Raw genomic sequence first — 10,349 nt, 5'->3', positions numbered from 1 at the left:
ATGCGCGCGATGGACATATCCAGTGCTAAAGCACCGCCTCTGGCGGTCAGTAGGGACGAAATAGAACCTGTTATTGCATTGAACTCCACCCAAATCAGTACGCAAATAGATCACATTATTCTTTATTCTAACAAAATGTATCAGCCATTGTTTGCACAAGTTTATGTGTCCATGTGGAGAACAATAATTACAGTACAAATATTTAGTTTGAAGCTGAATACTTATTGTCAGTAAATATAAATTATCATGAAACAAGAACACACTAAACAGAGATAACAAAAATAACCAAAAGCCCTTTCGCTTTGTCCTTATCATGTTCCTTGGTTTTTCTGCTTGCCCAAATGAGCTTCGATCTCTGGTTTGAATAAAAGTTCCCCGAGCTGGCCGTGCGATGCCTCGTTTATGGCTTTGGTCTGCATACACATCTTGTATTTGTCTGGAGGGAGCTCGTCTGCACAGTCCTTCTCGTGCCACAGGTGGAAAAGGCCCCGGGATGGAGAGCGAATCACCATTAGCTTACTGTGGAGGTACTTCCTGTACAGGTGCACGTCCTCCAACCCCCAGCCTTTGATGCTGCGGTCAAAACCCCCTGCAAGAAGAAGATAACTTTAAACATGCGCATTGAGACAGTGAGGATCAGGAAATCAGGAATGGCATGCATGTTCAATGGCTAGGTTAAAATAAAAATAAAAAACAGTATTCAAGGAGGATGTTGTTTCCATAATTGAATTTGAACATACATTTAGTTGAACTAAACATAAAAAGGACATAAAGCAGAGAGAGATTATTCAAATGTGTAACTTAAAAGACATCAGGGATTTAAAGAGCTTTTTCTCAGTTAGGGAAAGAGTCTTGGAGTTAAAAAAAACAACAATACATAAACAATGTACAACTACCTTTGCAGCATTAGGCCACAACTTAATAAACAATTTCATCTTATGACAGAAAATGGTGGAATTCTGTAGACAAATACAAAGAATGCTGTGCTTTCATGTATATAATGTGACATCAAATGTGATTTACAAAACATGACTTTAGGGATAATTGTGAACAGGTTTTTCTTTACGGCAGAAGATGTATTACCTATGTTGAGGAAATCAGACCTGTACTGGCATGTCATACCAAACCCAAAGTCTCTCCAGAATCCAGTGTCTTTTTTTATCACCTGAAACAAAAAGACCAAATCAGAGGCAGACTTGACAATCTATTCATACACAATGAAGTACATGTATCTGATATATTTTAACCTACCAGTTGTTGTTGAACTGGGGGTAAAAGACTCTGATTACTGTAGATAATAGACGGGTTGTACTGGCTGAAGAGCACTGGGTAGTACACTCTCTTACCTGGAGAAGGAAGCAATACAAAATAGTTAAAAGAAGCACTTTACAAGTACTGTCAAGTCAATAAAGCCATAAAAACACAAAACAAAATATCAGATGAAAAACAAAACAGAACTGAACTAAACACATTTTCAGTTTTAAACACCAAGCAGGCAGGACGTGATGGATTTGTTTATTACTGGCAGCAACAGCAGAAGTTTGCCTGGAGTGAACATTTCAGAACTGAGTAGTTATTATATAGTAGTGATAACAACAAGGCCTCTACAAAGAAATCTGAAAAGACTACCTTTTCCAGAAATCTCACCATAGCACTGCTGTGTATATTTTAAGTATACATTTTGTCTTGAAACTTCATGTCAGCTTACAGCTTTTACATTATTTTTACACCCTATTCCTGGCCCCATGATATGTGGTATGTCATAAAGCTAAGGATTAGATGGCAAGCTGCTTGTTACATAGTGGAAAAAGCACAACCCCCTGCTGGGATAGAGTGCAGGCAGCATATGAGGCAGCAGGTGTGACATTGAATCTCTGTGAGCTGATCATCTGTTTGATTACCTCCTGCTGTTTGCAGGAGGTGTCAGAGAGTCCGTGGGAAAATGTAATTTCATTCTTTCACATTTTGTTGGCAGAGACAGAACAATTTATTTACATTCGGATTCAGCCAAAACAAACCATGGGAAATATGTGCTTATTTGTCCTTATTGTTTATAAAGCTGCAGGAATAGGTTTTTTCACCTTAGGCTAAGATCCATTATTCAAGTCAGCGAATGAGGCATGTACCTTTTTGTGCCAAATTGAAACCACTCTATTTACAGTAAATGGGTCAAACCGGCACTGTGCAGTTCAGCTTGTTGGAGCCCATCCAATAATACATGACCTTATATAACTTCTAGCATAATGTAGCTTTGCCCAACTTCAACCCAAGCAGAGGTCTGATCAGCATGAACTATTAAAAACACCCAGGGCCCATTGTGTAATGCAATGTAACAGGCGGCATTTCATAATTTATAGTTGATAATGTATTACTTTACAATTGATTTACTATTAGGAAATGTTACCATCTCCTTTAATATGTTTTATATTCCCATATATTGTTATATTACTGCCACTTAAAAAAACAAACATGGTTTACTTATTTGTATTTTTTATTTATTAAATATTTAGGTCTACTCTTCCCTTTTGCCTTTTATCTGCACTGTATCTTTTTCTGATTTTCAGGATATTGTCATTCAATTAATCTGGGACAAAACTAGACTCCGGCACCTCATCCTGGCTCTGTGTTTTTTTTGGCTTTTTCAAATCTAGCCAGTAGATGTTTGTGCATGTCCCTTCAGATGTCCCATCATTGGCACTACAACTGCCCACACTGCAAAGTAACCCAAATAGGAAGACAGGCTTTCACAAAGATAGTCGGAAAGAACCAGCGTGTTTTAGAGATGGGAAAATGTTTCTTCTGCCCCGACTCTTCGGCTCCAGTTTAAAGAAGGCTAAACAACTACCAACGTCTTTCTCTCCCAATTCTCTCACAATGTTGTTGAAAACCTAGAGTAACATCTCAAAAGTGCTCGAAAGGCCCACCATTTTGCAAATGTAACAGTATAGTACTTAATAAAACAACACTATATTACAGCTTTGGGATCACAATCACAATTATTTCTTTAATTAATAATTATTCGTCCAAGTCACTGTAACATCTGATAGTATGCGGACCTGGGAGGGGATTAGGAGATCAAGGAATGTCTTTTCAAATTCATTAAAAACATTTTAGTGTGTTTTCCCCCCAGAACAATGCCTACCCTGGAGTATAACTATTACTATATAAGGTTATTATGGATTCTTTGCCCAATAATGCCAACAAAAACATAAAAATTCAAACTGCCTACCCCAGATTTAATGTTGTCATTATAAGCTTATTCTTGCATAAACAGATTATAGTATGAATCAAGGCTGGATAAAGTCTATGCAAGTTGTGCTGAATTTCAATGTTGAAAAGCTCAGGGATAAATCCTCCTTTCTCTCACCAGGTTCTGCATTGAGACGACAAGAAGTTAAGAAGTCAGGGGTGAAGTGGATGTCAACATCACAGAAGAAGAGCAGAGCGTTCTGGCCGCGCCTCCACGCCCGGGCGCCCACCTCCAACCCTCGACCACGAGAAAACTCCTCATTCAGCTGGATCAGAGTGAAGCTCCTGAACCGAGTTTCTCTGAGGGAGAGAAGAAGACAGGAGGGATGTCATGGAAACATCTGGGATACTGAGACAGGTACTCTAATGCATTTAAAATGTTAATACATTAATCAAAATGTTAGTTGGCTCATAGAAGATGAATGGTATTTTGCTCCTCACTTGTTTCCAACTTCGATTAGTTTTCAATACAAATTTGTGACCGATTGAAAAGAGTATTGCAGTAAAGATATAGACCTGATCATTCTGCTTTTGTATGTTTGTTTGGTATGTCCACAAACTTGCACAGCATTAAATATTTCTGTAACTTTAATGTACTTCTGAACTGTCACAACATTTAAATGGAATTACAATTGATGAAGGGTGCATAATGACTTGTTTAGGAATTGAAACACACATTTTATGATTTGGTCCTAACTTGGGAATTGAACCATGACTTCACAGCCTATAATAGAGAATATTTCCCAGCTCTGGATCTTAAACACTAGTTGTAACAACCCCCAAAATGTCTCTTTGTTAAGATGCCAATTGCATAATGCACGTCAGAGATGGTCGATTGAAAAAAATGAAATGTTTGTGTGTGAATATTGTTTGCTTCAACACAAAACCAATGTGAAAGGTTGATGATTTAACTGTAAACATTACCTGGTGGTCTGATCCAGGACTGCCTTCACCTGATCTATCTGATCTCGACCAAAGTAGACCACAGTCAGATGAACCCTGCTGTCTTTCTGGATGCACACTTCTCTGAACAAAAACACAACACAAAACATACAATCAATTATGTGTTAGGCCCACTTCTATAACACTTCTAAAACACTTAAAGCTATAAAAGCAATAAACTTCACATTGTATCTGAAGTGGAGAGGAGTCTTTTTGTCTTTTCACTTTAGGCACTGCCAAATGCACTATTTGTAAGCGTCAGATCAATAATGTCCTGATGTAAGCAGTGTGAGTGGGTGCCATGCAGCTTCTTAATTTCCTTTTTTTACCTGAAGTTGTTGATGAATTGCCTGAAAGCCTCCGGCCTCTTGGACAGAGGTACAATGATGTTGATGAGCGTGCTGCGCGTGTTCACGCTCTCGCTCTTCACCTTCAGCACGGGACCAAACGGCCTGAAGAGGACGACCTGTGTGAAGCCCCGTGGGCCGTCGCCTTTAAACATCAGCTCATAAACAGTTCCTCTGTCCCGCTCAGTACGGGTTAACCCTGTGACAGACAGGCAGCACTCTTATTTATTGGTCCAATGATTTTACCTATAATACTGTAGAAATTAGCAGTATTACAGAAACTGAACTCAGTGTTCTCCCATTATTGGCTTAAAAATATCTCAACACACTAAACTACTCCCTCATTGCTATGTCTCTTTTTCCCTATATCATATGTTTATATATTAGTACCAATTGACTAAGGTCTTCATAGAAAACTTTCAAACTAATGTTAGGGAACTTATGGAAAACAAAGCAATACCAATATTTTAAAGATATTATTAAAAGAGCAAAGGTTTTTATATCAATTACTCACATCCTTTGACCCTTTATTTGTGAAGAAAACTGCATTAAAACCCTACCATTTAAAAATGCCTGTGCACGCCTTGATAAATTAGGCCCAATTTTACTTGAATTGGTTAAAAACCTTGGAGGCATGCAAGTTTGCCAGACAAATTCAAGCAAACTCTAGGTTATTCATTGACATACAAATCATCATTTTGGGGTTACGGTATTCCTTAAAATGTTACATCTCTAAGCTATTGATGGAAACTGTTTGTGTGAAGAGTCATGAATGATCTTTCTCACCCTCAATGAAGTCTGCAGGGGAGTATGTGCGCTTCCGCCTTGTGTTGTCTGTGTGTTGCTGCGGCCCGTTCAGGACGTGCAGAGCTGTCTCCAGCGTGCTTATCAGCTCGTCCCTGTGATCTTTCCTCACAGGCCTCTCTTCTGGGTGTCTTGTCAACCCCGTCTCCAGCTGGTACACCCTGAGTGACACAACAACACAAATTAAGGTGAGGTAAGATCTGACAGTAGACTCTTGGAGGCCTTGGCAGCTCTACTTTAGTCCTCACAGAGGAACGAGTGCTCCACTCACCTCCTCAGAGTGAAAGTGTCGAAAGGAATCACTGCATACTCGCTGGGCAGCTTCACACCTGAGTTCACCTCGGCCTGGCTCAGCTGGGAGCGGAAGAACTCCTGAAGGACATGGCGTAAGATTTACTGCTCCATATAACATCCATGTATCTCATCAGACAACATTACTCCATTATTCCTACCTTCATGTCGGTCTGTGTCAGGGTTTTGTGCAAACTCTCCAGACCCTGAGGCAGAATCCCTCTTGTTTTAGCCTTTTCCAGGGTCTCCTGAAGCTGCTGCGTCCTTTCCTGCAGAGCTTCCTTCAGCTGGGCTATCTGCTTGCTCAGGCTGTTCATGTAATGTCTGTGAGACTCCTCTCTTTCCTGCAACAAAGCCATGTATCCCTCCCTACTGGTGGCCCCCGCAGACCAAGAAAGAGATTGCTGGCTGCTGTGTGACGCAGGTTTACAGGCGAGGAGGTAGAACAGGAACAGACAGCAGCAGAGGCCCAGCACAATGAGGCCGACCCGGGCCACCAGGGCCAAAAGCCACCGTTTAAACATGGTGGGTATTCTTTTAACAAGCCTTAACCACTGGAGGCTTATAAAATCATCACGGTTCCTTTGTCACGTGGAGATGCTCCCACACCAAAAAGAGCAACCCATAATTCCTAAACCATAGATTAGTAAATATGGCTTTCAAATAAGTTGTCCTGCTGTTTTCTTCTGTCGTCCAATTCTTCATTAGACAGCATCTTCACGAGACCATCACCGCAGCACTGAAACTCCCTAAATGATAAACAGAAAGTGCATTTTGAGGCTGAGGTTTCCAACCTTTTTACCTTAAAAGATTATTTTCAGGATTGTTAAGGCTTGGATGCAGACTATCCAGTATTTCAAAAGGAAACACAAGTCTATCTGATATTTTAGTGCAGCCTTACAGGGCTGCTAGATGCTTTGGGCTAAATGCTAACGTCAACATGCTTTTATTATGTTTACCATGTTCACTTAGTCATTTTCGCTAGTTAACAGGTTATCATTTGCTCATTAGCAAATGATAAAGTGCGGCTGAGGACTGTCATTCATTATAAACATAGTTTTCCTCAACTAAAGAAATGACAGGATGATGAGGTTTCAAAAGCTTTTATGAGTCATCCTCTGGGCACCATGAATTTAAGCAAGATGTATCTTTTGGGGATCCTAGATCATCAACAGATAATAGTATCAACATAGAAACAACGAAATCCATCTTCATCTAACAAATTAAAATGACAATCGAAGAAAGTAAGTACTAACCTGGTCAGTCTCCTCTTGATGTGCCTCAATGTTTTGACAGCTTATTTGATTTCATGTCAGTTTGACACGGCCTCATCTCGCTGCTGCTGGACTGCTGCTCAGGTAAATGCTGGCTGCTATAAAATGTACAGAAAGAGAAATAACCTGACCTTACATTCACTCAGCAGTGCCACGACGCTTAAGGTGGGAAGTGACAGAAACAAGCATTTCTCTGTGTTTGTCTCTCCACCCTGTGTGTGCGTGTGCGTGCGTGTGTGTGCGTGTGCGTGTGCGTGTGTGTGTGTGTGTGTGTGTGTGTGTGTGTGTGTGTGTGTGTGTGTGTGTGTGTGTGTGTGTGTGTGTGTGTGTGTGTGTGTGTGTGTGTGTGTGTGTGTGTGTGTGTGTGAGTGTGTGTGTGTTGCCATCATAAGTTTATTCACAGCACAGATGGCTCTTTATTGCTCAGGTAGAGGCTGATTTCATGAAAGACTTGCTTATGTGTTTCCAGGTCCACCCAAGCAGTGTGTGTGTGTGTGTGTGTGTGTGTGTGTGTGTGTGTGTGTGTGTGTGTGTGTGTGTGTGTGTGTGTGTGTGTGTGTGTGTGTGTGTGTGTGTGTGTGTGTGTGTGTGTGTGTGTGTGTGTGTGTGTGTGTGTGTGTGTGTGTGTGTGTGTGTGTGTGTGTGTGTGTGTGTGCAAGTGTGTGGGTATTTCAGCAAAAGCGTGTGTTTATGACATGATGCATGTGTTCATACAATGCTGACCCTATTAAAGCATTCTACCATTAAGTATTGTAATCTAAATAAGAGGTTTAGCTTGTCTTTTGGATCCTGCACACTAATTAAATCCTTTTTTAGCATCAAAAGATGTTCAGCTTAAATATCTTGGTTAACCTCCCATCTTTTGTGACTCATATAGTCGCATATAGTTTTATCTATTTAACATGACTGCAGTGCTTCCATAATGCCATCAACTCACAAGCAGGATATCACAGCAGGTCATCAGATTTATGATGACACTGATACACACACATCATCACCAACACACTCTTAACACACTGCAATGCTGTAATTAAGGACAGACAGATTTAAAAGAAACATTTTGATATATTCACCAACTGCTGTGAGTCTCAAAGGATAGTTTCGCCCAGATGTCCATCATCCTGAGCTGCTCATCTTCTCCTCTCGCTGTGTTTCTTGCTTCTTTTGGAGGCATTTGTTTCGTCAGAACAGAGTTATCTCATCCATTTAATTATTGAACAAATCTCTACCTTCTCAAAATAGAGAGTTAAAGTGTCCAAACTGAGTAACTCCTCTCAGTCTCCACCTTTTCCGTCCACCTCCCTCTCCTCTCCACTCTCCTTTTCCATCCCTCTCAGTCTATCAGACCCAGTGTTCACTTCCTTCCATTTGAGATCTCACACCATCTGCCTCCATCCTGAATCCCCTTTCAGCTCCTCCGAGGCTCCTCCTTGCCTTTAAGTCTAATTAGAAGGCGACAGGAGTAAGGAGGAATGCCTCTTTAGACTTTCGATGCTCTGCCACCTGCAATCTGCTGCGGGGAAATAGCTAGTTACTGGTTGGACCCACCAATAGCGCTGGGTCTTTCACATTTAATGAGGCCGCCTACAGATGCTCATTGTTTTCATATGGATGTCAACTCTGCACTTCTGACTCCTTTAAATCTTTCAGTTTGCTACTGTGTTTCCCCCTGTTGAACATTTAAAACAATGGATTTCAGTGTCCAATATTAATTAATTTTCTTTAACACGACACTTCATAATGAAAGTCTCTAAATAATATTAAAATAAAATGTATTATGTGGTAGTTATTCAGCCTGTATCAAACACATTTGATATGAAGACATGCACTGACAGAAAAAGGGCATTCTCTTACTTAAAGGTCTCCTATTATACTATTTGTAGGCATATATTATAGGTCTCAGATATATAAAAAACATGTCTATGAAGTGTTTTGCTCAAAATACCAAACAGATCACCCATTCTAGTCATGCCTCATACCCTCTATTTCAGCCCTGTTAGAGAAGTGCTGATTCTGGGTCCGTAGCTTTTTTTAAAAAAAAGAACGAGAGATGAGAGCTCATGCAGGAGAATTCTACCCAGATACACAGCTAAATGCTGCCGTGATTAAACGCCATATTATGTTCCAAACCACATCAAGGATTATTTCTGAAACAGTTTGGAGCTCAAATGCTTTTTCTCTCACAGGTTTACCACAAGGTGAGTTCCTTTTTTATATCCTGATTTTTTACACATACTCTCCAGTACAGCGTCAGCTCTGAGTGTTAGCGATGCTTGCTAATGTAAACACAGATCATATTACTTCCAAAACGATGCGCATTGGTTCTGATACAGCAACGTTTCTGATATTGCCGTTGGCGTAAAGCCAGCCCACATTTCAGATATTACATCATATCGGACGCAAATCTGGATCAGCTCCGTTGAACCCACGTTTTTAGAGATTTGGGTACGGAGGAAAAGAGAGAGGGTTGTATTTTCTGACACTTTGTGAGTTCCCTTACACACCGGGGACACATATTTATGTATAGAAGACATCAAAAAGTGCATTTTGCATGGTAGGAGACCTTTAATATTTACTAAACAATGTATGTAGTTCCAATGCCCTTTAGCACTGACTTTCCACAAAAGGAAAACAAATCACCTTCAGCGGTATCTAGACTTGCAGTGAGTTAAAATCAATAAACCCCCAAAGAAAATATTCAAAATCTCTGATGGCGGTGCTGATAAAACAACGGCATGGTAAGATACTGTGGCATTATAAGTAGAAATATGTAATTTGGGTCATCTGACCCTTTAAAGTAAAAAATACATTTTTTATTTACTCTCGATGGATACACACACATTTTTTTTTAGCAAAAGCAATTGATAGAAATCATAACCAATTATGAAATCAACAAATCTTTACATCTGTAAAGAAGTGTTCCTTGCTTTTCTCTAGCGAAATAATTGATTTTACCAATCCAGAACTTTTCAGAACCATAATAAATCATTAAAAATGAATTTGTCTTTGGATAATTTACTATGGCATTCTTCTGTTTAAGGGTCAAAAGCCAAAAAGGTGGTGAACCAATGAGCTAGATTGAATAATCCAACACATTTTCCTACAGTTTTTCACCTCATGATGGCGCCAGATACAAGACTACCAAGAAATAAACAAGAGAAACTGAGCAAAACAGACAACTGTATTTATTATTGTTTCAAGATATTTACATCTGTTTGGATTACAAAATGTGGAATGTGGCAAGAATCAGAGTGAACAAATCTCTTGGACATTTTATTTTATTTTATTTTATTGGCACGCGGACTCATGTGAAGTCGACAGCCTCACGTGTGTGTGTGTGTGTGTGTGTGTGTGTGTGTGTGTGTGTGTGTGTGTGTGTGTGTGTGTGTGTGTGTGTGTGTGTGTGTGTGTGTGTGTGTGTGTGTGTGTGTGTGTGTGTGTG

At 40.0% G+C, this 10,349-nt stretch overlaps 1 protein-coding gene across 1 annotated transcript; it reads right to left on the bottom strand.

The window, feature by feature from the left end:
• Window positions 1-311: 311 nt before the first annotated feature.
• Window positions 312-6,157, bottom strand: LOC117452984 (chondroitin sulfate N-acetylgalactosaminyltransferase 1-like). Its single transcript, XM_034091808.2, has 9 exons — window positions 5,795-6,157; window positions 5,614-5,714; window positions 5,325-5,503; window positions 4,521-4,737; window positions 4,174-4,275; window positions 3,368-3,549; window positions 1,252-1,346; window positions 1,084-1,165; window positions 312-589 (listed from the first exon to the last, which is right to left on the bottom strand). Exons 1-9 carry the CDS (start codon window positions 6,155-6,157, stop codon window positions 312-314), a joined length of 1,599 nt encoding a protein of 532 aa, XP_033947699.1.
• Between the last annotated feature and the right edge of the window lie 4,192 nt (window positions 6,158-10,349).

This window comes from Pseudochaenichthys georgianus, chromosome 9, assembly GCF_902827115.2.
Source record: "Pseudochaenichthys georgianus chromosome 9, fPseGeo1.2, whole genome shotgun sequence".
Lineage (NCBI taxonomy): Eukaryota > Metazoa > Chordata > Actinopteri > Perciformes > Channichthyidae > Pseudochaenichthys > Pseudochaenichthys georgianus.
The sequence above is the reverse complement of the archived record's forward strand: the minus strand, read 5'-3'. Positions and strand labels throughout refer to the sequence as shown.